The following is a 27,756-nucleotide window of genomic DNA, read 5'->3' on the forward strand; positions in this document are numbered from 1 at the left end:
CGGGCGCCCCCCATCCCACGCCAGGGACGTCCCCTCCGCCCACCGGCCGGCGCCGCTCGGCGCCCCCGCCTCCAGGGGGTGTGTCTCCTCCGTGGGGAACCCCAAGGTCCGCGAGGACCCCTGGACCCCCGCTCAGGCCCCCTCCCAGGCGGGCGGCAAATGGTAGGCTCCATTCAGAGAGTGCCCGGCAGCGCGCGGTGTCCTTCTGCGAGCCACACTCGGCGCCCGCCTGCCCGCCGGGGTCTCGGCGATCGCTGCTCCTCCTCCTCCTTTTTCTCCTCCTCCTCCTCCTCCTCCCCCCGCCGCCTCGCCACCGCCGCGGCTCGGGCTGGAGGCGCCGCTGTCATTCCTACGGCGGAGGAGCCGGCGCTGCCTGTGCCTGGGGGTCGGGGCGCAGGCGAGCCGGGCCGCGGGGAACCCAACAGGTAGAGCCCGGGGTGTCCGGCAGCGCACCCCCACACGCATCATGCAGCTCTTTGTCACCTCTCTCGCCCCCAGGCCAAAATCCTGAGCATGATGGAAGACAATAAGCAGCTCGCGCTCCGCATCGATGGGGCGGTCCAGTCGGCCAGCCAGGAGGTGACCAACCTGCGAGCCGAACTCACGGCCACCAACCGGAGACTGGCGGAACTGAGCGGCGGCCCCGGCGCGGGCCCTGGGGCCGCGGGCAGCGCCTCGGCGGCGGCGGCGGACTCGGCGGCAGCGAGCATGGAGAACCAGCAGCTCGGCGCACAAGGTAGGGAGCGCCCGGCGCCGGGGCCCTGGCGGGGCGAGCGCGCGCGCCTGGCCCGGAGCCGGCCGGGAACCGGTGCCCCTGTGCGCCCGGGGCGACGGCGCTGTGTGTGCACCGAGGCCTGTAAACCTTTCCGTGCGGCCATGGCCACCGCTGCGTCCGGGCCGGGAATCGCATGCTGCTGTCAGGACCGAAAACCAGGGGCGCAGGATGCGCGGGGCCGCGCGGACCCCAGGCCCCCCGGCCGGTGTGGGCGCGGCGCGGCGCGGCGCGGCAGGCGTGTCTCTCCCGGCTGCAGAAATTGCCCAGTCGCCAGTACGCCGCCCCCAGCTCCGTGGCAAACTTTTCGTGCCAGGGCGGTTGCCCCCAGCCCCTGGCAGGGCGGATGACCATCTTTCCTTCCCAGTCCTTAAGGCTGCTTTCTGGGGTAGGACTTCTGTCCCCGGGAGAGCTCTGGGCTGCCGCGCTTGCGGGCGGAAGATGGGACTGGCGTGCGCTTTCCTCCGTGCAAGCTAAAGCCCTTGTCTGCCTTGCATCTGGACTCTATTTTTTTTTTTTTTTCCTCTCTCTCTCTCTTCTTTGAGCTCGCGCTGCTGATGGGATCGTGGGGGCTACAATAGGTGTTCTGCTCAGCAGGGAGTTGCGATTTCCAGCAAATGCCGGAGCTGGAGCGCTCTGCAGGGAGAAATCTGAATGTGAGGGGCAGGCATGGTGGATTGTTGCAGGCAGCGCCGTTTGGAGGGAGTCTGGGCTGATGGCGGGAGGGTGTGAGTCTGTATTGACACTGACCCAGAGGATGCCATGAGACGCCCTGTGAGGGCTAAAGGTGGGTGAGCCGCTCCCCCTGGTTTGTGTGCATTGGAAAGTCAGGAGGGTTGAGCAGGCTTTAAATATCTTATTTTGGCCACCGAGTCACTGGTTATTCCAGTCCCTTCAATTCTTCAACTGCTAGAGTGCAGAACAGGACAGAAAAACAGTTCCTTTGCACTAGGGACCCTCATGTGAATGTGTCACCTGCCCAGGTCCCACTACCGGTGGCCCTGCGACGGCTGGGAATGATGCTGTGTTTTCCGTGACATCTCCCAAGTGTTGGGAGAGCGTCTGTGTGCCCACCGATGCTTGCTGTGTGCTGGTCCCCTGCCTTCCCAGGAAAGGCGTGCTTTCCGGATGCGAGGCATGAACGCTGAACTTGTGCGTCTTTGTGTCAGATTCCGCGTCAGGTGTGCGCTCCGGTACTTGAGGAGTCTCTCTGGAGTTGAGGCGTGAGAGAAGTGACTCGGTCCAGAGGTAGCCATGACGTCATGGTGGAGAGGTGTGGCGGCCCTGGTGTTTGCTGCACAGTTCTCCAGGTTGGCCTCCGCGTGTACTTATTGTGTATCCCCAGCTATGTCACGGTGTATGGGAGAACAATCCGGGCCAGACACCTGGGTGCAGAGAGGCAAAGGCACAGCGCTTGGCAATGCGGTGCTTTGCACAGGCGGCCACGACTCCTGCGACATGGGAGAAGCAGCTCAGAGAATGGGGAGCCAGGCAGGGAACTCTGAACAATGCTCGTTTATTTCCCACCTGCCTGCACCTTTCCTTCTCTCGGAGCTGGAATCAGCCGCAGACTGAAGGCGCTGGGGAAGTGAGAGCAGGGACAACTCAACTTGGAGAGCCTGGTGCCGCCACTGCAGTGGAGCCTAAAGCCACGACGAGCAAAGCGCTCCTGGACTTGGTGATTTCCTTGGAAGCCCACAAACCTGGTGATTTTGTCGAGGGGACCCAGTGTCAGTGGCTGGCGGTGGGTGGCAGACTGCCCCTCTGCGTACTGTTAGTATTTCACAAAACCATTACTAGAGGTACTTGGTGACTTTACATTCAATCAAACATAAGAGGTTTAAACTAAACCTAATTATTGCCCACACATCCGGCTAATTGATGTGAATTTCCAGCGATGTGATGGTTGAGGGGAGAGCACTGCCCCCCACGAATTCCAGTGGGCACTGCTGACTTGTCTGTAGCAACAGTTCCTTGCCCGGCAGTGTTTATATGATTTGCCGCCTATAAGCTCCGCTCTTCTCCCGGCCGTGGTGTTGGTTCCTCCGGCATCTCGAGCTTGAGTGATCTGCTCAAACAGCAACCTTGTGCTGAGGTGGTCTGGTCCTCTTTTTTTTTTTTTGAGCATAGTGCTGGGTTCCCTTCCGAGCTGGCTGCTCTTCTCGCACTGTGCCTGCAGGGAGGCATAGGAGCCCTGGAACCCCCAGGCTTCCTGACTCCTGCCCTGCGTCTTGTGTTTGCATGTGGGCTGTGGGCATGTGCTCCCTGTGAGCCCAGACTCCCCCTGTACTTCTTCACACCTCAGTTTTGACTCCAATGAGCATCTCCACAATGCACCTGCCCAGGTCCCCTTTTAACCAATGGGCATTATGCACATATTAAATGCGCTAATGGCAACTTTGACATTATTAGCACAAATCATCCTGGGGAGAGAGCTGCCTTTGGCTTCCCCCTACTGAGAGGTTGTTACATTTATTTTTTTCAGCTCTGCTTTTTTGGTTCAAAAGAGTCTTTAAAAAAAAAAAATGAACTGAGCAAGCTCACCAGTGTGTCTACAGATATGTTGGCCCGGGAATGACAACCGATGGGAGGCAGGTGGTTGGGTGATGAAGACTTGGGTTTTCCTAGAGGGTTAACCGAGTGTGTCATTTCAACAAAATATTAACTTGGTTGGTGCCTCGGTGCGCAGGCACGGTTGCTATGTAACAGAAGCTGGGAAGTGCAGCGCTGAAAATCTGGGCTTTCGGCACTCCGAAGGATCTTCTTTCGGAATCTGTGTTGAAAGAACACTTGGCGGCCAGCCCATCTCCTCTCGCCCTGCTGCAGGCGACTCGGATAATCCCTGAAGAGGAGGCTGGCAAGCAGCGCCGAGGGCATCCGTGCAAGGTGGCGCATTTTGCAGCTCAGGTCGCTGGGGTCATGATTACCTTTGACAGGTGGACAGGAGGAGGCTTGGAATGGCCAGAGCTAAGCATTTGCTCCCAGTGGTCTTGTTGGTAGCCAGAGAAGGGATTTGTTTAAAGTTACATTGCCTAAGCTGTTTTCCGTGGCGTGATATCTCTGGGAAAATGTGGCTCCGACACTGCTTGTTCTCCGAGGGAGAAATAGAGCTTTGTGTTTTTCCGAACATGTTTGATCTGATGAATGACTAATATCGGATTCCATCATTTGTTTTGCTGTGTGTCTAATAAAACAGTTAAGTTCTGTTGTACCCCATTCAGATAGATGCGGCTGTGTGCAACAGGAAATACTTAGAGCCAGTGGGAAGCGTGCCTGCTGCCGTTGGTCCACTATTGGTGTTGTGTCTAAGGAGGTGTCTGCTGGATGTTCGCGCCTGCACAAGTACAAGTACTAGTGGTGTTGGGATTCCTGCCTTGTTGCATTTACTAACGGGGGAAAAATGGAGCAAAATCCTTTTCCTATACTTTGTACATTTTCATGGAGATAAGCAAGTTTTACTTCATGCCCAAGGTGTTAAGATAGCTGTCACATCCGGCCTGCTGTTCCTATCTGCTCACCGGTGGACAGGAAGTGGCCTGTGGGGTGAACTGAGCGGATGTGTGAACTGTTGGGATGATTGACGCTGTTGCTTTGCAGACCAGCTTCTGGCCCCTTCTTCTGCCTCTGCTCTTGCTTTTCCTAAGGTGACTTATTTCTGGGGCTTGGGGGTGGGGATAGCAAAAGACCTGTCAAGTGGCAGAGAGGATGCAGCAAAATGCAGCAGGCTCTCTGGGATCCTCAGCTCGCTGCCCCAAAGTTACAGGGCTCATGCAGTGGCCTGCCCTTTGCAGCCTCATCGATGGGCTCATAGTGGCACTGTCTAGTAGACGGCCCTGAGCAGGAGGTTTGCAAGATTTTCTTTTTCCTGACAATGACTGTTCATGGCCACAGGGAGATTACTTACAGATCACTACAGCATGGTTGAAATTAGTTATTGATTGGCTGTTATTTACTATCCTTACATTGCCTTTGGAAAATATCTTCTGAGGACCTTGGAAATCACGTTTCCGGCTCTGCTGAATTCTGTGCCTCCAATGTCTGCTTCGTAGCTTTCTTGTGGTCTTCCCAAAACTTCTTTGATGTCATCAGAAGTCTTTGCTCATCTGATTTTTATAATAAAGGTAGACAGGCATTGTTCAGTGTCCAGCCAGGGATGTTCTTTCCATGCCTTTATTCCCCATGACGTTGGCACCTTTTAGAAGTCCTTGGGGGTGTAATTTGTGCCTTGCTGGCTGCTGGACAGTTGGTGGCAGATGGCCCTGGTAGGTGGAGACAGCTCGCTGGAATCCAGCCTGCTCACCCAGCAGATCACGGGGGCCATGGCCACATTCATTGTTTATCTATGTAAGTGTGCCTCTAGATATTTGTTCCTGAGCTGTCTAGGCATGGAAAATGCAAATGAGTGCATTCCTCATCCTTCCCAGAGCTTTTCCAGGATTGATTTGCATGAACACAAACCCTTGGCTTCTTACTGTCCTGCCATACATCAGCAAAGATGGGCATTCGCTCTGCTTGCGGAGCACAGAGAGTAGATCTTAGGTGATGTTGCAGGTACAAGTCTGTCCTCTTTGGGCTGGATGCTAAGGATGGCAGGGGCTCTGAAATGCAGGCCAAGTGGCTTTACACAGGCTCAGGCAAGAAAGCAGCTTCCCAGAAGCCCCGAACAAGGCCATTTCCTAAGGCCCATTGCACCTGGCAGACAAGCACAGTAGCCTGGAGTCCTGCGGGTCCAGGCAGCCACTTTCGGATTTCCCCTTTGGGGCCCATCTCTGCTGCAGGAAAGCTGGCAAGATCAGGGCAGAGGAGCCTCTGCTCCCCATGGGACTGGGCAAGGCCTGAGCATTCCTGATGGTTTGATGGAACCTTGAATCTAAACAGGGGTGCCCTGCTCATGCTCAGGTGGGGTGAGGTGGGGCTCCCTGCTTCCCCCCAGGGAATTCTAAGTTGCTAGAAGCAGAAACGAAAATGAACATAGTTAATAATGAATTTAGCAATAACAACTTTAGGAGCAGGTGGGAAAGCATGGCTTCCTGGGGTATTTTGGTGCCTTTGTTGACTTGGTCATTCTTGGTCTTTGCATCAAATTTCTGAACATCCCCAGGGAGGGAAGACCCAAGCTCAGGAGCCAGGATGGAGCTTGTAACAGGTAGTTCTGCAGGTGCAAAGCTGAGGTCTCTGATCTCCCTCTGTGGTGTCCAGTCAGGCCTGGCAATGGAGAGGATCGGGCAGAGGAGAGACCATGCCCCACAGCTGTCGCCTTTCCTGTCCCTTCCTCCTGGAGCAGCTGAGCAGCAGGGGCTTTCCACTCTCCATAGTATCTCAGCTTTACAGACTGCCAAAAGTTCTGTGGATTGTTAAGACCTGCCTACAGGGCTCGTGCTTGTTGGGGTTTTTTGGCTCTCATCCCTGGGTGTTCCAGACCCTGGTGAAACACCAAGTTTCTGCTCCTCTGTGAAGGTGAGGTGTTTAATGTAGCAGTACATGAGCACTGATTTCAATGTTGGCAGATACTTCAACAGATGTTGCTACGCACTTACAATGTGTCAAGTCACATGCAGGCGATCATCTCATCGGGCCCAATGAGATGGCACCTGTTAAGATCATTTCTCAAAAGGGTTGAGGTTTCTGGTCCGCAGTGACACACAAATGACAATGGGGATGATCATAGCAAACTTCAACAGTGTTCTTCCTGAGCCAGGTGCTGTTGCAAGTACCTTTCTAATGAACACATTCCATGGCTTTCTTGGGCCTCATCCTGACTCACCAGGCAGGTTCCACCCTTGTGCACACTTCACACATGGGACCATAGAGGCATAGAGATTTTGCCAAGGAGTACATAGCCGTTATGTGATCAAGCCCTGGTCCCGGTGACCACACTCTCACTCATACCGCCTTGTTGCCTGGGGTCACTCAGCAGCCACTGGCTGGGCCAAGAATTCCAACCCACTAGGTCTGTTTGCTGTTTGCATGGCGCTTATACCCATGCCTCACCTCCTGGGTCAGAAGCGTCCTTCAGTTTGTTCCCTGTTGAAGATTAGGAAGCCACAGGCTTGCCTCCTCTCCTGATTTGTGTATCCCTAGACTGCAGGGGGCTTCCAGGAGCTCTTGGTAAAATATGCTGATTGACACAGAGGCAGCCAGACCTCCCACTTGAGTGTGGGACATCTGAGAAGGCTAGCAAACCAGGAGTCAAGTGTCACCAGTGGAAAGAATCCTTTGAGTCTTGGAGGCAGTCCTCCGGTTTCTCCAACTGTGTGTGCTTCTGTGTCCTGGGAAGGAGGGTTCCGGGAGAGGCTGACCCCATGAGCTTCCTCATCCCCAGGCAGTCTGTGCCTTGCCTTGTCTTGGGTTCTCTCTCATTGGCCTCAGCAGCTTCTCATGGCTCAACACCATGCCCAGAAAAGCACCTGTTAGCTTCCTGTGACGCCAAGGTCCCCCACCTCAGGACTAATGACATGAAAGTAGGACAACTGCTTGTTCTAGTGACTGTCCAGCGTGTTGTGGGAAGCTTGGCCTTCATGCCTGGTCTCTGCCTGCTAGTTGACAGTAGAGGGCTCTTATTCCAATTGTGACCCACTAGAAATATCCTGTGATTTCTCTGATACATGGTAGTGAATATGGAACATACAAACAATGTATAGAAGTTAAACAAACAGCTTGTGATATGATTAATGTATTTACCCCTTGTTACATGCCTGTGGAACTGCGGTCTCCTTACTTTTTGCTTGTTGAATATTATGTGATTAGTGGTACATTAGACCTGTTATTTTTTAGAGTGGACTGCAATTATGTTTTTTGTAAAAATTAAAGGAAAAAAGGAAGGAAGGAGGTGGATTGAGGGAGGGAGGAAGAGGAGAAAGGAAATTATAGTTGCTTTTTGAACTGTACCTAGGCGATACATGAAATCTATCCTTTTTATAATAATAAACATTTTAAAAAATATTTCTAGAAGTTTCCAAGTGTCCTCTTGGAAACAAACCGTGCTCCATCCTATGGCAGGAGCAGGGCCCTAGGCTGTCAGTCCACCTAGGATGGCAGCCTTTGAGACAGAGAGTTCTGCCTGTCTTCTGTTGTGACCACCAGTACACAAGAGCCTAGGAGATACTTCTAGAGGGAGAGTGAGAGAACGCCAAGTCACAGGCTGTGGTCGTTGTGCAGGCTTTGGTCTGCCTATACCGTTGCCCAGGTATCATGACAGCAATGAGTGACTGATGTTTCATCAAGTTCCTATCCAAACCCCTTGCATGAAGCACCTCAGGTTCTTCTTAAGAGGGAGGTGTGTTTTATCTTACAGATCCCTGGACTGTGTGTGTTATCTTATAGATGGAAAGGTCCCCCTGGACTGCCCAGGATCGCCAAGCCAGCAAGTGGCAGAGCCAGAACACAAACACAGGTGCATGTGACTCTAGAGGTGGCCTACTGTCTCCACCAGGATGCTATAGAACCAGGTGTACTTCTTCCCATTACTGCCCACAAAATCACCACTGCTGGTCTACTGGCATTGTGGCAGTTAGCACTGGGACTTGCATGCCAGGCTGAGCCTCACTCACCATCAGGCCGCAGGGCTCTGTTACATGGAATGTTCCCCATCATGCAGGAGAGTGCAGCCAGCAGGTGTGAGTGTAGCCATGTTCATGCCTGTTTATACCTTGACCATTTTCCCTATGTGGGAAGGGGAGCAGGGACCCTAGAGCGCCTTCGTGGCAGCTGGATTCATTCTCAGTAAAATCAGTATACCCGAGTCAGAACTGGGGAATCTGATAGACCTTCAAGACCACCCAAAGGCACAGTAATGGCCATAGCCAGGGTGTGTTGAGCTGTCATGGGCTCCCTGGTCCCTTCCTCAACTTACCCTTGCAGAGAGTAAGGTATTGTTATCCTGTGCACCTACAGATAAAGAAGCCGAGCTTTAAAAAGGCTAAGTTGCTTTTTCCAAGCTCCCTAAAGTGGACAGCTGATGAGTGGAAGATCAGAGGATTGAGCCAGAAATATGGCTGACCCTGGAACCTGCCCAGGCTTCTATCATGACTATCTTGACATCAGAGCCAGGCAGGGGGATGGATTTGCTATGTGGCTTGGTGCTTCCTATCTCCATTTATCTCCAAAGATTGGGTCCATTGGTCAAGAGGACATAGATTTAATAATGTATGTACTCAATTATCTTGGTGATTTGTGTTTAGTAGGCATGACTAAACTGGAAATATAATTAGTTTTCATAATAAAGGTATAGACAGGTGTCATGAGAAAATAGAGAATGAAGCGACAAACACAGGAGCCTTCGCAGGTGGGTGTGACAGTGACAATGCATCATAAAAGCAGGTTAAAAAATACGCTGATCTTGTCGCTAGAACTGGCTAAGTTAGATGGTTGAAATGTGCTACTTTTTGGGTACACTGGGTTTGGTCACTGCAGAGAGCAGCTGGTGGCAGCTGATGGCTGGAACCTTCTGCCCCAAAGAGCACATTTTCAAGAGAAATAAGAAGTGTATGATGCGGCGTTTAGGTCTTGAATAATAGCTCTGTTTTCCCTTTTCTGGAAAGAACCAGAAAAGCTATGTATTTGAAGCAGGCACCCCTGTGTGTTTTAAAACAAGCTCATCCTTGAGGCTTCTTTCCAGCTAACTCTGTGGCTTCTTGTCCACTCTCCAGCTGCAGCAAATTGAGGAGAACGTTCATTCTCCTCAATCCACTTGAACTTTGTGGAAAGCTGTTGGAGAGGATGCATTTGTAGACAGTAAGAGGCACAACCTGGAACACGGTGGGATTCATGCTACCTTCTTGGTCTTCTTCCTTTCCCACCACTGCCCTTTGAAAGCTGCACTTTCTGTTTCAGAAAGGCAGCAGGGGAGGGATTCCAGAACTCAGGTTCCTGACCCAGGAGTGGCGTTGGGGGTCGTAGAGTGTGGCCAATGGCCTGGGAGGGCTGATCTGGAATTCTGTGTCAACTGATGATTAGAATTAATGTATGCATCAAGTGTACATTGCTTTTCCTTTTCCACATGGTTTACTGTGCCAAGCAAGGAAAAGAAACAGCAACATTCAACGCATCTTTAGGCTTAGGGGTGAACTCAAAGGCAAGACGTAGGTATCATTTGGTGGGGAGGACCACCAGCCTGCCAGTGGGGAAGTGGGCTCGGCCTAGCCTCTACAACTTGATGTGATTCCTGGTGGCCCTGCTAGAGGTATGTGTGCATTGGAGGGGAATGTTTAAGTCTTAACTGAAGTCCTACAGAGGAGGATCATGATTCTGCAGTCAGCCATCAGCATGTGGGTCATCGTTGTTGATCAAGCTCAGATTGGTCCCAGTGTGAGTCAGGACGGAACTCACCCTCCAGCACCTTCAGGGATGGCACGTGGCAGAAGCTGGGATGGCGTCCTCAATCCTGAGCCCCTTGTCTTGATTCCCGCTCTCCTTTCTCTGCACTGCACTCTCTCATCATGCAGCCAGAGCCTCCACACGTACAGACTTTCACAGGCATCCCCCCAACCAACTGCCCTGGAGGGCTGCAGTGAGCAAGACTCAGCCATCCTTTTCTGAGCTGGGGGATGGAGACGCTATGGTTTATGTTGATTTGTCCATATGATTCTTTCACTGGTTGGGGAGTCAAAGTTACCTCCCCTTTTCTCACAGTGCAAGGGAGGGAGAGAACTATCCCATGGCTTAGGGTGAGGGCTGGTCTTGCTTTGACCTCTTTCTCTCAGGCATGGACCACCAGCCCTGGCTTAAAAAGCTTCCCCCATCATTGATGTCTGTGCCCTCATGCTCTGAGCCCCATGTGCAAAGTGAGCCTCTGGGGAAGGTACAATCCCTCTTGACAAACTGAATCCCATTTTTAACACTAAATTTTTTCATCATTTGAATAGGGTTTATAGTTGTTCCCATGACCTGTCTTCCTGATGCCTGAGCTTGGAGTTTCTCCTCTCCTGGCTTCTTCTATTCAGTAGTTAGGATAACCACGGGTGCCCAGGCAGCCAGCCACCTGGGTCTGCACCCCGACAGCATTGTCATTTAGGATTTTAGAATAGATGTAGCGCACCATCGTCATTGTGATGGCCTGTTGTCCTTGCATGAGGATGTGTGTCTCTCCTAGGGGTAGGGAAGGGTAGGCAAGATTTAGCTGATGTCTCTCTTCACTGTACATCAGAGAGTCCCTGTTACACCCCAGGAGTCTTTGATCAGGGGCTTCAGGTTGCGATGCAATCAGCACATGTTGCTTGTGTAGAGGCCACTCCTACTGGCCTCTCCATACTTGGGCCACAGCTGGACCTCTTGCTGCTCCAGCTCCCTGCCCTCACACCAGGTTCAAATCAGTGTGCCCACAGACCTCACGTCAAGAGTGGACCGCGTGCTTCTCAGTCTCCTTGTTTGTGACAGGTGATTGTGGTGGTTTATGGCAGGTCTTTCCTTCTCTGGTACTGACATCTTCTGCATTGTGGGGACTTCCTGTTCTCTTCCTACAAGATGCCAGTTGCACCATCCTACCATGTGACAGCCCTGTCTTCAAGCATTCCTTGGAGAACACTAGTGTCCCTGGTTGGAAACCCCTGCTTCAGCAGGACAAGACAGCGGCATGAGGCAGGATTTGCAAGCCTTGAGATTCATTAGCCAGAACTCTTGGTAATCAATAGTGCATTGGATTTTGTCTGAGTTCTTGCCCTTTTGATGAAATTCCCTTGATTGCCTCCAAGGCAAGGGTGAGCACCTTGGACCAGAATGTAGATATCCTCCCAACATTTCCATCTTGCTCAGTTAGGAGCCTTCATGTCCTGGCATGTGTGTCCCCTAGACTCAGCTGGTCATAGTAAGAGCCTACAAGAAAGCATACACACGTCTTCAGCGTGAATCAATGCTCAGGGCACAGAGGCTGGCTGAGGCACAAGTTGATGCCCAGAGGAGCTAGAACACACAACCCATGCCTGCTCCCTGGGGAGCAAGCACACACCTGTGACATCAGCCAGGATGGTTTGCAGTGCTTTCAACTCTAAGCCAGGTGGCTGGAGCGTCCTGTCACTCCACATCTGGATCTCATGCATCTGCCTCCCGCACTCCCACACTGGAAAGCAGAGGTTCCCAGTGTTCTATGAAGGAAGGAGAGAGCAAGAATGAAAGCACACATGCATCAGAGAGGAGAGAGAAATTCTCATTCTTACGTACTGGTAGTTGTATTTGTGTTGTTCGTTTCTTTTTCCCTATTTGCTTGAGAAAATACATAAACGTGAAAGATTACCAGGAGTTCAGCAGCATTGTCCAGTGAGCACTACCTGTGAAGACTCAAACAGCACATACATGCAAGAAGAGAATCCGCTCCTGCTGCAGATGGTGAGCTGAGGATGTGAGGAGCTGGGGACTTCTTGGCCCTGGCTCTGGCTCTGGCCCTGGCCCCGGCCCTGGTCCTGGCACTGGTCTTGGCACTGGTCTTGGCACTGGTCCTGGCCCTGGCCTCTTTGTGGCCCACTGGCTGGGAGCAGTAGCTGCAGAACCTGTCTCCCGGATGCCTGTGTTCAGCCATGAACTGTGCAGGGCCTTTCAGGTCCTAGTACAGTTAGGTGCTTGAGAAATGCCCTCCAAATCCACTGCCACCCAAGACTCAAGCTTTTCCCGAGATTTTGCATCTTGTGTGGATTTTAGAACACTCTTCTGTCCCTCAGCTCAAACCCTACCTCAATCAGTTTAATCTGTAACTTAATTCTGCAGACATTTCTACAGAACAGTCTCTTGAACACCTGAAACTACCAGTTCTATTTGGAATGGCAGAACTGGCCCCCAACTAGATCCCAGGTGATGTGATGTGGTTGATCAACTGCCATCCCTAACTAGCGTCCTCCCATGCTTCATCCCAAGCAATGCCCACAGATTCCTGCTGCTTGAGACCCATCATCATTTTCTCATGTATGCCAGTGCTGAGAACGACCTGATCTCTCCCCAGCACTCATTTCTCTCATTTCTTAGGGAAGATGGCGTTTGCACAGCCATCCCACTGTGCCCATGACAAGACCTTAGGATGGCATGCACCTTCGAATGACTGTGCTTATCAGCACAGTGCTGCAATCAGAATCACCCAGAGGAGCCTAGTAAAAGGCTTTTACTTTTCTTTCTGTGAATCTGGTGCAACTTTGGGTGATGGGTTGTACTGGACTTGGGCACACACACACAAAAAAAGTAGAGAAAGTCAGATTCCACTCCCAAGAGACAAACCATTCTGAAGGAGAGAGCTGTCCAACAGGACACCGTCACCACCGGGCCCGACTCAGCTTGGCTGACCATCTGCCAAGGCCTGAGTTGAGACATTTGGGAGGAAAACAAAATGTGTATAAAGGATCTACTTGGAAGGCGTCTCCCCTTCATTGTACTTCTCGTGCAAACTTAACCATCCAAGAAAATGAGACGCTTAGCAGCCGCTGGATGTCTCTCATCATTGGGTACAACCTGGAGAGGTGTTGTGAGGTGGTGATTACTAGGAAATGAACAGGGTGTCTGTGGCTGTAAGGACCTGTTAGCGCAAACTAGGATGTGGTTCAACAGGTTCAATGGTCCCAACATGGTACAGAAAGCTCTCCAAGTCCCTTGTCTGAAAACATGCTGGGCTCGTAAGGCTGCTTGGCTGGACAAGGTAGGCAAGTAGCTTCCCTACAACAGGTTTCCATTTCCTCCTGTGGTGGTGTAAGTCCTGGGCTGTGCGTGATGGGTCAAGCACTTGTCGATTCCTCCATTACTGTTATCCCTGAATGTTCAGCAGCATCCTGTATTTGTACTGGTCCTGGATAGGAAGATGGACTTGGCTCCTTTGCTCACTCGATCAGTTAACATTCATGACACAACAGGACAGGGTGATGGGCAAGAGAGATTCCTGGAAACATAAGGGGCTCGCCACCCGCTGAAAGCCAGAGACGGAATGAAGAGTGAAGAGGTCTGAGTGCAGGAATATTGCAATGTGGGCTCTGAAAGTGAGCGACCGCAAAGGAGCAAGAGGGACCTTGTCACTTACCCAGTGGCTTGTGGTGCTCACTGGGTGACTGAGGCATGTGCTGTGTCACCCTCCCGGCTCATGAGCTGCGGCATGGGCGAGCCAAAGCCGAGTGTGAGCTCTGTCACCCCTGACCACTCACAGAGTCTGTGAGTCAATCACATTCATCTTGAAGAAGTTCTTAAAAGTTGGCAAGTTGCTCGGTTAGGGGAATCTTGTCTTACCTGGCCTAGCGGCAAAGATGGTGAGAGCTTGTGTCCTCCGCCAGAGACATGTGTAGGAGGGGGAATGCAAAGTGGTTCTGGAAGCAAGAGGATACACTGCAGCAAAGCATCCACTGGGATACAGCAACACGCAAGGTCTAGACTTTACGGGAAGGTGTCTCAAAGATCCCCTCCCTGTCTTTCCTTTGCAGGTAGAGACACCGAAGCCAGAAAGCTTCAGTGAGCTGGCCAAGGCCACCCAGCACTCTGTAACAGAGCTCAGACTGCAATGATAACTGCAGCCACAGCCACCCTGTGCCCCTGTGTGGCTCATGCACCTGCCCAGCACCTCTACAGCAGCAACATGCACACTGTGGGCAGCTGCATGCTGCAGGTGTGTCACACACATGAGCTTGCTGTGTCCCCAGGGAACGAGCATTCTTCAGCAGGCAAGACGAAGGCAAGGGAGGTTGAAGTGGCAGCGTTTAAGACTTGGTCTCATCTGGTTTTCTAGGGAGCAATTTAGAAAAAAAAAAAGCCAGATGCCCAAATTAAAACACTAAATTTTCCTGGATTGCGTGTGCTCCTAGCAATGTAAATAAAGGTGAGGGCTGGGTCTCGGTGCCCATAAATTGTTGAGATATTTCAACCCCTTGCCCATCCCTCTTGGCAATTCAGAGCCACCCCACTGAGGATCCCATTTGTCAACCTGACTGTCTTCTCTGGGGTTTCTCTCCATTCCAGGTTTACCTTTGGCAAGAAAAATGACATGCGGGAGAAGGAGTGGTGTGTGTGCGTACGAGCAGGATCCACTTGGGAAGCCTGACCCTCTGCCCTCTTGGCCTTGTTTGCATTCAGTATGCTCCCAAGTATTGGTAACATAGTGGTAGGTGTCCAGCCTATTGGTAACTCTTCGGCCAGTTCCTGGGGTGGGAGGCTGTCAGGGCCTGTCTCTTTCAAGTGCAGGGGACAGTAGCCACCTCCATGGCTGGGTGGTACAGTGGGGTGGAGGCTGGGAGTACATTTGTAGACAGATGCCGCAGCAGCTCCACAGCCTGCTAGCAGACTGGGTGGTTGGGTCCCTGGAGAAATGTTGCAGCACCTGTGTAATGTGACTGTTATAGAATTGTGCCTACCTTAACAGGGCTTTTATAAGGAGTGAGTGAGGCCATCTATATTAATGCAGGCCCCTGTGTGTGAATTCCCATGCTAAGTGCTTGGCGCATGTGGGTCTATGCCAGGATTCAAAAGCTATCGGCTGTGAATGTTAAAGCATGTGCTATAGCAGTGTCCACAGCATCCTGTGGAAGGTCTCGAGTATGTCTCTTGGGAATGACCACAAAGCCATTTAGGGAGGAGCTGATTAAATTGTCATCTTGATTCTTGAAATGAAAATCCCAGAGTGTACGCAGCCCTAATGTCCTATGTGTTCGGTGGGGTTTCCCATTGGCGATGGCAGAAGGGACTCCCGCTGGTACCTGTACACACCTTGAATATGCCTGACTGAAGTCTTACCTCCGACAGACCGTGTATCACCATGCTGACTCTGCCAGACCCTCCTCCATTAATCTCTGAATCCATTCTTTCTCCATTATTTATAGCCTGCCTACTGATATTTCAAGTTCTGGCAGCAAAACAAGGAAACGCCTTGAGTGCTGTGAGACGAAGCTGTTGAATCTGGTGCTTGCTCCCCACTTGCAAGCTCGGTTCTGTTTAAGCAGCATCGTGGGTCCATAAGGTGTGTTCTCCTCTGTGGGAACACACTAGGCTGTGGCTCCAGTATCAATCACCTAGTGGTGAGAGTGCAGGGTTGATGCGGGAGGGCTAAAGCTCCAGACTCTGTCTCGTGACGTTGGACTTGTCCTTTGCATGTTTGTGTCTCCATTGACCCAATAGGAAAATGAGCAGAATGGGGTCATATCTCATTATGCATGTGTTTCTTGGGCATCTGCTCTGTGACAGTTCCTGGGCTGAGCTCCTGGATCCTATGACACTAAAGGGGAGGAGGAAGGATGACGATAATAAGGAGCACAGCCGTGACACCAGCGTTCACTGAGCATCCGGGAGGGACAGAGCACTGTTGTCAAACCTGTCTACTGTTTTTGTGTGTTTAATCCTCACATCGAGTTCTCTCAGTCCAACTTGAAAAGATGAAGCAACTGCGGCACTAAGACGTGAGGTGTACATGCTTACACAGCAGGTCGAGTTGACGACTGAGCTCAGACCCACCAAACCCAACCAACACATGCTACTGTTTCACGTGAGAATGCTTTATTTCCACTGCATCATGGTGAGTCCTGTGACTGTGGTACATACAAGGTCTGTAGGGGCGTGGCGCCCAGATTAGGTGAAGGTGGGACACTTGGCACCGTCTCCACAGGACGCTTGGTCTGAGTTGAGTCTTGAAGGCCTTATGAGTCTTCTCTGGGTCCAGAAGGCATAGACATGGCTTTCTGCAGGAACGCAGACACAGCAGTGGATAGTATGGCTTTTGAGGGGGGAGCATCCCGTATCTGGGTTTGATTTGGGATCAAGATGTAATGATGGGGGGATTGGTTGGAGTTGAGGTGAGAGTCAGTGAGGCTGAGAACGCAGCTGTAGAGGACAGATTTGGAAACTTCTGGCAGACCATGATCAGGAGTCCAGTTCTACCCCGTGCACAACGGAAGAAGCATTGAGTCATTCCTTTTTATATTATTATGGTTAAATATGCATCATCTAAACTTTGCCATTTAAGCCAACATGCATAATTTGGGGCTTAAGTATTTTTATAATGTTTTGCAACCCTCAACACTGTCAGGTTTCAGACTTTTTAATCGCCCCAAAATGACTCCCCACACTTGCCATGGTCACTGTTCACTTGGCCTCCTTCCTGCTCATGATGGCAACCACAGGTGTGTGGACGGTCTCTGTGGATTTATCTATCCTGGACATTGCATATGAATGGAATTGTGAACTCGTGGCACTTGTGACTTCTTCTTTCACCCTGTCAGGTACTCAAGGTTCATCCATGCTGTAGCATGGACTGCATGCCTTTCTGTGGCAGGCCAATATTCCGTCCTATTGATCGATCTGAGTTATGTAGCCACGTACCTGTCGATGAAGGAGTGGGCAGATTCCAGTTCACCTCTTGTGAGCAACAGCATTCTGTCATTTTAAGTTCAATGTTAGCTTCTGCTCGGCTTCTCCGGCTGCATGTGAGGTGTCAGCTTACCTGTCTGTGCAATAGCAAGATGCACGTGTGTGCACGCGTGTGCACGCGTGCTCTCCACACAGGTGCACCATCTTCCTCCTCCCTAAGTGTCAGGCTTAGGAGAAAGTTAGGTGACTCAGGAATTGCTTGAAGCTCTGAGTATTCTGTTCAGAATGAGGCCTTCTCCAGGAGTAAAAATGGACTGTTAGGAGTGTTGGTGAGGATATCGGATGCACTGATTTCTCAAAGGCACCGAGAGCAGAGCCCAGCTGGTGGACCACACTCGGTGGGTGCTGGCTGTGATCATCGCGGCTGTGGGTATCGTGATTGTTCAGATTGGCATAACCTTCACTCCACGCATGCTCCCTGACTTCCCAAGGTCTCATGACTCAGCCAGTCTTCTGGGAGCCTTGCCAGCCTGGTATGTGCATGGGGGATGGGAGGTGGTACTTGAGGCACCTGTTGCTCAAAAGAGGTTGTGACAATATCACATCAGAAACGTCTTTCCCCTTTCTGGAACTACCCAGCCCCTGCGTGAGAATCTGGCTCCTGCCTGGGTGTCTAGGACAGTGACAAGCCATGTTCCAGGAGTCTAGAGTGGACTCATCACTTTGTTGCTTACTTACTGTATAACCTGGACTTCAGTTTCTCCATCCATAAAATGGCAAAGTAAAGGAGAGTCAAGCTCATTCAGAGGCTCAAATGAGATGGCAAGCACACAGGTGGTTGGCAGGGTGCCTGGTCCTTAATAGCCTCTTGCCTGGCTTTTTAAAGGGAGAAAGACAGCTAATCATCTGCTTTCATGCAATTGTAATGTAAGGAAATATTAGGAGAAGCTACATAAATCACGTAACACAAGTTGGAATGCGATTTCCAAAGGGAAGTATGAACATCCTGTAGAAGTTCAAAGGCAAGAGGCAGAGTGTGATTGAAATGGTCTCTGGCCGTGAGATTTGAACCCGGCCAGTTCAAAGGAGGAAGGAGTAAAGCCAGTTCTGATTTCATAGTGCTCACCAAGTCCCAGGAATTGCATCCAGCATCTTTTGCTTTGCTCCTGTTTGACTGCACACCTGTGGAGTGCTGTCCTTTGCTAGGAGATTCTGGTTAAGCCATGATCCTACAAAGCTGCACTGAAGTGTGTGCTGTCCTCACCAACACAGTACACTGCAGAAAGGAACTGGACCTGGGCCCATCTGCCCCAGAGACCCTGCCAGTGGCTCACTTGGCAGTGTGCCCCCGGTCCAAGTAGATAATGCACATGGGCAGGAAGATGCTTTGGTGTAGGCAAACCTCAGAACAGTGGCTCCCTTCTTGAGGTACTTTCAGTTGCAAATCTGTAAGCCCAAAACCCAACACATCAGAAAGAACCTGACCAAGAAGGGTGTTGGACATGGACAGGAGCCAGCTGCTGTTCCACAGAGGGCAGGAAGTATGAGTTCAAGCCCCAGCCCTGCCACTTCCTAGCTCCATGTGACCACAATTCCTGCAGCTTCATTTGCATCATCTTTAAAATGGAAGTGATGGCCAAACCAACATATGGGGGGAAATGAGAACCCCTCAGCAGAGGGTCTGCACACACAAAGCCTCGGGGACCATGCCTTTCTCCTTGTTCCCTGAGCTGGATCACAGTCACCCCTGCTCATCTCTGATTTGTCCTGGGGGCTGGAACTGTTGCACCAACCCTCTGTGTGGGAATGTCCTTGCTGGCTCAGGGGATTACCTCTGAGCAGATGACAATACTGAGGGGCACATTTCCCTGGCACATCCTCCCCCCCCACATACACACCAGGGGAGCTGCCAAGTGAAAGACAGTAGCTGGAGGTGGAGGCCAAATCCCCTGTGGTCCACCACGCTGAGGCTACCAAGGCCCGGCCATCCGAGTCATTGGTTATCCTCTAGTGAACTCATGAAAGACCAGAGGTGGGGGACCTTACCACCCATAGCAAGCAGAGCCATGCCAGCGGTTGCAGGATCACTGCTGTGCAAAGGGGATTTGTATGCATGTGTGCAAGTGTGTGCCTGTGTGCTCAGGTTTGTGTGTGTGTGTGTGTGTGTGTGTGTGTGTGTGTGTGTGTGTGTGTGCGCGCCTGTATGTGTGTGTGTATTTTCCTTTAAAAGCAGGCTGGATGCAGCCTGTCTCTCACAGGTAGGTCCCAGTGGCTCCCAAATGCAGAAACAGGCATGTTTGATTAGAATGCATACTTAGATAGTATTCTGACTCTACTGATTTCTACCGGGGTGCCTGTGAACCACTTCTGTTTTACAAGACAGAGGAGTGTACAGGGCCGCCCCTCCCAGGAGACCACACTGGCTCCTGGAGGCCTCTTTGTTCTGACCCCCAGGACCCAGGCTGTAGCCCTGGAGGCCTCTTCACTCTGACCCCCAGGTCCCAGGCTGTGGTTTTGGCATCTCTACACACTCCCATTGTCACCAGGCCTGCCTTCTTGAACTCCCCGAGAAGGCCTGCCGCTCTGTGTTTGTTTGGTCTTCGGAAACCACACAGGAACGCAGCAAACGACAGTTGTGGGAAAGTCGCACACCTTAAGAAACCTTGCAAAGCCCGCCTGTGCTGCCAGGGCAGGGCAGAAGGGGCTGCAGCCCAGGCACAGCCGCCTCTACCATTGTCGGCTGCAGACAACAGCGACTGAGTCGGCCCCTTCCTTCCCTGGCATACCTGAAAATGCAGTTTTAGCAGAAACACACACTTTTTTTTTTTCTCTTCGCTCTGCGAGCTTCTCATAGTCAGGTGCGCTTCTGACTTCTTGTGAAAACATTTAGTCAGCATCAACCCTTCAGAAGTCCTGGAAAGCTCCTTGAGAGCATTTTGAAAGGGGGGAGAGTGGAATGATCAATTTTGATCGGAAAGTACAGGTCTTACTTAATATTAGTCCTTCCTGGAACTTAGGAAGCAGCACAGCAGACAATGACAGTTGGAATTGTGTTTACTAAACAAAGGGGCTCTGAAATGTCTTGATTATGTGTGTGTGTGTGTGTGTGTGTGTGTGTGTGTGTGTGTGTGTGTGTGAAATACTAATAAGAATCTGCCAACATCCGCATTTGACCTTTAAGGCTTACCTGAAAGGAAATTCAGATCCTCCACTGATGGGATCCTTAACATGGGTACGGCCATGCGTGTGACAGTTGTGTAGTCTTAGAATTACATCCACATCCTCAAGTGCACTTGACATGACTTGACTGGACGTGACCACTGGGGGACTCGTGGAAAGTGTATGCGGCTGCCTCGCTAATTATATTTTGGTAAGTGTAAGGTGTACCCTCTGAAATAATGACTTAAAGTGTAGTACAGGAAATACAAACCCCGGCAGCAGAATGGCTTATTATCCCTGTGGGGTGCTGTACATCCCCGTGTCTTACCCAACTAGCAATCAGCAGGTGTGCTCACACCCCACTTCCAACACATGTGAATTATGTGTTGTGCCATTTTGTGAGGCTGTTCACAGTGTCACCCGATGATGGGAAATTCTCAGTGCCCTGTGACCCTGCGGGGCCATCACCACAACCGTGCCCGTCATTGACCACCACGCCAAGAAGGAGCCACGACAGCGCTCATTCTGATTCAGCATCTTGTGGAGCTGTTAGACGTTGGGGTTCTGCACAGTGCAAGTTCCCACTTGTGATGCCCACAGCCCAGAGAGGAGTGTCAGTTCAGGTTCCAGCTGCTCCACTTCCGACTGAGTTTCCTGCTAACATGGCCAGAAAAGCATCAGATGAGCCCTAGTGCTTGGGCCACTGCCACCCACGGGAGAGATAAGACTTTGGTCTGACCCAGCCCTGGTTTTCTTTAAAGATTTATTTTTTTTTTATTATTTTTTCATTGGAAAGGCGGATATACAGAGAGGAGAGACAGAGAGGAAGATCTTCCGTCCGATGATTCACTCCCCAAGTGAGCGCAACGGGCCGATACTATGCCGATCCGAAGCCAGGAGCCTCTTCCGGGTCTCCCACGCGGGTGCAGGTTCCCAAAGCTTTGGGCCGTCCTCAACTGCTTTCCCAGGCCACAAGCAGGGAGCTGGAAGGGAAGCGGGGCTGCCGGGATTAGAACCGGCGCCCATATGGGATCCCGGGCGTGCAAGGCGAGGACTTAACCACTTGCGCCACCGCGCCGGGCCCCAGCCCTGGTTTTCATGAGCACTTGGGAAGTGAAACTGTGAATTAAAGCAGTGTGTGTGTATCATGTTCAGACCCGGACTCTGTTACTTAAGCAACTATATAACTCTGGAAAGTTTGTTTCACTTCTTCAAATGTCAGGTGTTTTTTGTTTTTTTGTTTTAATTTTTTAAGAAAAGTGTGTAGGGAGTTTAGAATCTTCCTGACCTGTGCATGGCTTGCACTGCTTGCCTTTGTCAGCTGAGGCCTCTGTAAAGAGTGTTTGTTCCTCCATTTGTTCAACAAGCCTTCCCTGAGGTGCTGGGATGTGCCAAGCCCTGCTTCATCCGCAGAGCCAGGCTGCCGAGCCACAAGCAGACCACGGTCTTGTTCTGATCGTGTCTACCCAAGCCGAGCTCCCCAGACGTGAGCAGAGCCCTCACCTGAACAAACAGGCCCAGCTTTTCCCCCGTGATGAGGTGATGTCTGGCTCTCAGAATTAAATGGTGCAGGTGAATTGCTAAGTCGGTGCCAGGAACACTGAGAGAAACACATTGCCACTGTTTCGGGGTCTCTGGGAGGGGGAACCCCCAGGTGGCCATGGAAGAAGCTCAAAGTGATGCTAGGCACCCCTACCTTGAGCATGCTTTGTTCCCCCCACTTCCCAGGAATGTTTTCTGCGTGTGATGTGTCCCCTTTAAGCTTCAGCACACGCGTCAGAGCGTAACAAACACCATTAATTAGACCAACAAGGAAACGCAGCGAAAGGTGCGCGTCTCAGCAGCCCAGGAGGAGGCCCATCCCTGGTTGGCGGAGCAGCCCTTCCCGCCATGGAGCACCCTCGGCATTGTCTGAGGACCACGCTCCGCTTGTAATTAAAGCTAGGGAAGAGAGCTCCTCTACTCTGCCTGTGGAAAACGAACAGATGAAAAGCAGAGGTCCCCGAATGAACCGCTCTGAGCAGTCAGTGATTCTCCCCGAAAGAGCCCGGAGAGGTTTGCCGTGTAATTAGCAGCTAAAAGACTTCCAGTGATATTTCATCAATCTCTGTTTAAGGGGGGGAGAAAAAAAACTTTTAAGATTATTTTGACAAGAGAGAGTTGTGATGGAGGTTGGGGGAAGAAGTTAAAAGCTTTACTTGAAGATGTAATTATGTGAAATTTCAATTATCATGGCTCCTTGGAAGTGTCTCAGTTGGGCAAGCCATTAGTAGACATGGGAGGGTGGATGAGCTTGCATAGTAGATGGTGATGGGTTGTTTTGTTTACCCGCCGACGGTCACACACACATGCTCCAACTTCCATGGCAATGCAGGCAGCGGGGCCAGGGAAGTGGTGGCCGCTCAGGTCCTTTCTCCTCAGGTACGCCTTGCACCATTCCTGGGTGTCCACTTGTCTTGGGCTACCCAGAAATCTCTGGGAGGCTGCAGGTAATTTAGTATGTCAGGTTGGTTGTTTGCCCGTCCCGCCAAGTCATCCTGCTGGGCACCCACACTAGCAGGAGGCTCTGGCCAGCACAGGCAAATTCTTTGCTCACCTTCATGGCTGGTGGATCCAGCCCTGGTCAGCTGGACAAAGCCCTGTTGAACATTTGTTGAACATTTGAGATTCCCTTTGTTCAGCCCAGCTCTTCTCCTGCTGCTGCCTGCACACCTAATACTGACTTTGGGCTGTCAATCAAACAGTGTCATTATTGAAATTCGTCAGCGTTAAGATTCTGACACATCCACTAAGTGCCACATCAGAAAGCAGCAGCAACACTTTGGCCATTAGCCCATTTGCCGGGAAGGCGGAAGGGTCTCAGGACAGCCAGACCTTGAATGGGTGCTCCAGTACAGGATGCTTGCATAGCAGGTGCCGGCTTAGCTCAGCACACCACAGCACAGGCACAGGCTCTCTGGTCTTGTTTATCTTCTCTGGGCTACAGTCTGATACACCTTCTGCAGGGCTGTCACTGTGTGTTCTGACAAGTAAAGACACACTAGGTGACTCTCTTGGCTCCTGTGGCTCTTGGGGCACCACTGGACCTGCCCTGGCCGTGACCCAGGGCCTTGGTGCCTGCTATGCGTCCTAGGCCACACTAAGCCTCTCCCAGGCTGCTTAAAGCTGTCCACCAAAATAAAACAACAATCCTCCTGACCCTTATGTGTCCTTCCCAGAGGTCTCCTGGACCCGTCTGAGTGGTGCTCCTTGTGCCTGCTCACCAAGTGCCATGCGGTGACTTCTCTGGATCTCTCCATAGTGACTCATTGAGCACCTACTAGGTTTCAGGAACTGTTAGAAGCTCCAGAATGAAATGGGAGAGGAACAGATAAGTAGAAGAAGGAGACAGCCAGCAGGTGCACCTTGCAGGGTGATGGAAGGAGGTCCACAGCAGGAGACACCGTGAAAGGAGGGGAGAAGTCGGATTGGAAATGCATTCGAGCATCTAAGCAGAAGAAACAGCCTGTGCAAGAGCCCAGGAGGCTGCAGCCTGCTGGGTATATTTGAGGAATGCAGGCCACTCAGCAACAAGTGGGTGGGTCAGTGAGAGATGAGGTCAAAGCCGGGGGTGGGGACAGCCCAATGCAGACTGGGCAGGACTTGGAGCTAGAGGATTGGGAATCCCAGAGAAGCCTGTTCCTTCAAGCTTGATGTGCAGGACTTCCAAGGCTCCATGCTCACTGCCCTCTCTTGCTGTTGGTTGAATCTACTCTCTGCCTACTGCGGCTGTCTGGTCTCCGGTGCGGCCCTGAGGCTGAGTGCAGTATTCAGCCCTTGAAGCTCCCAGGCGACCGGATATGCTTCCCCTGCAGCCATGTGGCCACTGGGTAGCAGAGGGGTGACAAGTGTAAGTTCTGAATGATGTGACTCCCATACTCACCCCAAATACCCAGCTAAAGGGGTGTACCAGGCAAGGGACACGGAATACCTAGGGAAAGGGCATATTCTTGGAGGTAGGTGCAGCTTTATTCTGTGCCCGAGAGGGCGTGGGGTTAGAGGTGAGTCACAGACGTGTCCCACAACTGACAGCAGTGTGAGCAAGATGAGCTGGAATCTGCATCTCCATTATCCAAGCTCCTTGCTCTCTCCCTTGCATTTGGGAATGAGACCGGCATCTTCGTGACTTTCTCCCCTTGGGATGGGGCATCCCAGTGCACAGATACTCTGGGTTGAGTGGATTTGGGGGGCTGCTCTGCATACCCAGGACGCATGCCTGTGGATCCCTCTCCTTTGCTTGGAAGGAAGAGCTTTTGTTGGCTGTGTAATTTGAGTCTGGGCCGGCACCGGAGACAAAGCGGTCTTTCACTGCACCCGCAGCATGCAGCCGCCCGGGCTTCCCAATGAGATGGCGGGAAATCTGCCAAGTCGTTCGGGCCAGTAAATTAGGCCTTGTTTAAAAGTTTAGATAAAGCCCTATGTGAGAGAGAAACGCTTTCATAACATTAAACGCAAATTACACTGCAAACCCCTTTCAAGTTCAATGGCCACATTCTCTGAAACCCCAGAGACATGAATGCTTCACATGTCAGAAGAGTTTTCGTGTTTTGTCCCAAGCGCAAAGAAGGCATTTCATGCGGTTTCCTCATTCGGTGCACATGTCAATGGAATTCACTTGCAGGAGGCCAGGCCGGGCTCAGAGTGGATTTCACAGACCTGCCAGGCTGGGTTTTGTCTGTACCGTCACCCTGCAAGGGGTATGTCCCATTGTCCCTGTTTTTGAAACATAGAGAGGCACCACACACAACCAGTCCTGTCGCATGCAGTCCCTGCTGCCACAGTGGCATGCCTCTGTGGTTAACCCAGACCGGAGGCGTTGTCCTGGCTTAGACGTAGATTCCTAGAGACCAACTCAGAAGTCTTTCTCCCACACCTGTCTCAGGGAGCACTGAGACACAGTCCTCCCATGAGGTGCAACAAGTCTAGGACTTGTTGAAGCTGTGAGAAGGCCCGACAGCCAGTTTGCACATCGGATTCTGCATCATTTACCTCCAAGCACAGCTGCTCTCTTCAAGGGCTTTGCCCTCTGCCCTTTCACCGTAGTCATCGCTCAGGGTGTGATCACTTGCAAACAGTAGGTGCCCAAGGTGTGGCATGATCCTCCCAGGGACTACGTGGCTGAGAGCTTCTCAGGCTGAGTGCTCAGCCTGTGTGCAACCATGCCTCCTCCCGTGGCTCCGCCTCTACAGTCTCTGTTCTTCCTGTCCAAGAGTGGCCTTGGCTGGCTGCAGGGCAGGGAGGGTGTTTTCCCCAGGCACAAAGTGGGGGGTCAGAGAGAGGGGCTTGGTTCCATTCTTACATCAGTCTTCAAAACACAAAAGGCTGTGGTCATTTGGGTCACATACCTGATGCTGAGCCAGTCTCTGTGGCAGGGGTGGGAGAGGGGGAGTTGAGGAAAGGGGTGTGTTTCCTGTTGCAGTCATTGAGAAAGCCACACGCCCTGGACCCTGAGCAGAGGGGCAAACCCAGGAACCTGCTCGTAAAGGTTTGCCAACTGGTTCTCTAAGAAACAAACAAACAAAAAGCCACCACCCACCTTCCCCCAAAAGTACTGTTGCCAGTTCCCATTATATGAACATTGCTGAAGAGTTTAAGCTGCCAACGAGGCATACTTGAATCACAGGAAGTTGGGAAGACCAGATCATGGCTCTTGGGCCAGTGCAATGGCAACACCTCCACCAATGTCTATGTGCCACATGAAAGGCAGGATAGAATCTGCGACACAGGTCAGAGGAGGGAAAAGTTGTGGCATGCTTAGGTGAGCCAGGCCCAGGGGTGCCCCCTCCGGCCCACTGCTACATTGGGGCTGCTCTTCCAGGGCCCAGCTGTAAGCTTCTACAAGTAGGTCTTCTTTCCACCTTGCACAAGGTGGAGAGACTGGAGATCACGCACAAGTCCAGGTTCAAACTGGGCTCTTGGGCAAGTCATGAAACCTTTCTCAGTGCACTTAACCTCAAAAAGACTACAGCCATCCATGATCTCTCTCCACCACAGCGAGACTGCAAGGCCCTCATGGGACGCCAGCCATGGCCATGCATTGTCAGTGCACTGTGTGTGTAAATGCAGATCACTAAGGGCCTTTCCACCCCAACGGGGGCACTGTGCAGCCCCTAAGGAAAGTCAGACAGGCCTGGCTTCCAAGTCCAGCACTGCTAGCTCCCGTGTTGTGACCCTGGGAGTTAAGCAGCCGCTTGCAACATCACCATCCCAAATCAGAGCTCTGGTTCCCATCTAGCTCCTTGCTAATGTGCCTGGAAAAGCCACAGATGATGACCCAACAACTTGGGACACTGCCACTGTCATAAGAAATCAGAATGGTGCTCTGGAGTCCTGGCCAAGCCTGATAGTTGCATCCATTTGGGAAGTGAACCCACAAATGAAGGATCTTCCCCTCCCCCTCTCTCGTTCTGCCTTTCAAATAACTCAGTCCTTCCGGAAGTTCAGCTCTGCCAGTTTGGAGCCTCGTGAATGTGGAGATGACATGTGAGCTCTCTGAGACCTCCTCATCCATGAAGCAGGGCTGATAATGAACCTGGATCTTGAAGACCTGCTGCCAAGATAAGGCACCTGAGTTCACAATAAGCCATTGTTTTATTTCCTACCTAATACTTATTGATAACTCCACCCACCTCATACCTCATCCATGAACCTGGTTTCAAGATTCACTTCTTTTTTTTTAAGAATGTCAGAATGTTCTCTGTTCTCCCTGTCCCATCCTACATCCAGTGGCTTAAGCCAAATTACATAGTTACGTGTCCCGAGCCCCATCACACCTCGGAGATGGGTCCGTCAACACCTAATCAGAGCAAATGCCAGCACTTTTCTGGACTTGGCAGCCCTGCTACTAAGCTCAGATGTGGGAGGTCGAGGCGAGGTCTTGGCACCACTTCTTGGGTCCCTCACCACCCACCACGCACTTCCTTGGAGCTTGGTCCCCAGGCTTGGGGCTGGCAGCCCTGGCATGCACCGTGGGAGCTGTGGCACCAGATTGCGTGATCACAGCTCCTCCATGTAGCACACCGCGTACCCGCGACAGCGTGAGAACACACAACCCGCGTCCTTGGATCTTTCCCAACAAGTGAAGTGACGAACATTCCCAGGCAATCACTCCTTTGCCCTCCACTGGGGAGAGCGCTGGCAGATGAAGTGCACCTTTGTGCATTGTGTGTGCACGGTCTCGTGTTTTCACGTAACTAGAAAGAAAGCACAGTGCGAGAGAGCTGGGGTCATCTCTGTTCAAGTCACACCACACATTCTGGCAGGTACCCCTGGGATTTTAATAAATGTTATTTTGATTTGGTTTAGAAGTTTAGAGAAGACAAAGTGACACATTTTCACAGTTCGCTGTCAAACCAAAGCGTGATTGCCAAGCTGTTAAGTTTTTCAAAGGAGCAGCTTCTGCGAGTGTCTCTGTGGCAATGTGAGCGTCTAGGGCTTTTCCGGAATTCTGACAGCTGTACGTTGTCAAGTACATTGGCAGATGTGGGCACACCTGGGCTGGGGGCAGCCTGTGAGCACACCTGCTGTGGGCACGCCTG

The 27,756-nt window shown here is 51.7% G+C and overlaps 1 protein-coding gene across 2 annotated transcripts in view; it reads left to right on the forward strand.

Annotated features, from left to right (window-relative positions):
* The first annotated feature begins 202 nt into the window (after positions 1 to 202).
* The window catches only part of KAZN (kazrin, periplakin interacting protein), a 306,938-nt gene continuing 279,384 nt past the window's right edge, over positions 203 to 27,756 (forward strand). Inside the window, exons 1-2 of one of the 2 annotated variants that reach the window (XM_040987942.1) lie at positions 245 to 425; positions 499 to 736. In XM_040987942.1, coding sequence (XP_040843876.1) covers positions 514 to 736 — 223 coding nt within the window. In that variant the 5' untranslated portion in view covers positions 245 to 425; positions 499 to 513. Of the gene's footprint in view, positions 737 to 27,756 lie in introns of both variants that reach the window. The other variant, XM_040987941.1, reaches the window with a different exon arrangement.

Source organism: Ochotona curzoniae, unplaced genomic scaffold, assembly GCF_017591425.1.
Source record: "Ochotona curzoniae isolate NIBS_2020 unplaced genomic scaffold, NIBS_Ocur_1.0 contig_4792, whole genome shotgun sequence".
In the NCBI taxonomy this organism is placed as follows: Eukaryota; Metazoa; Chordata; class Mammalia; order Lagomorpha; family Ochotonidae; genus Ochotona; species Ochotona curzoniae.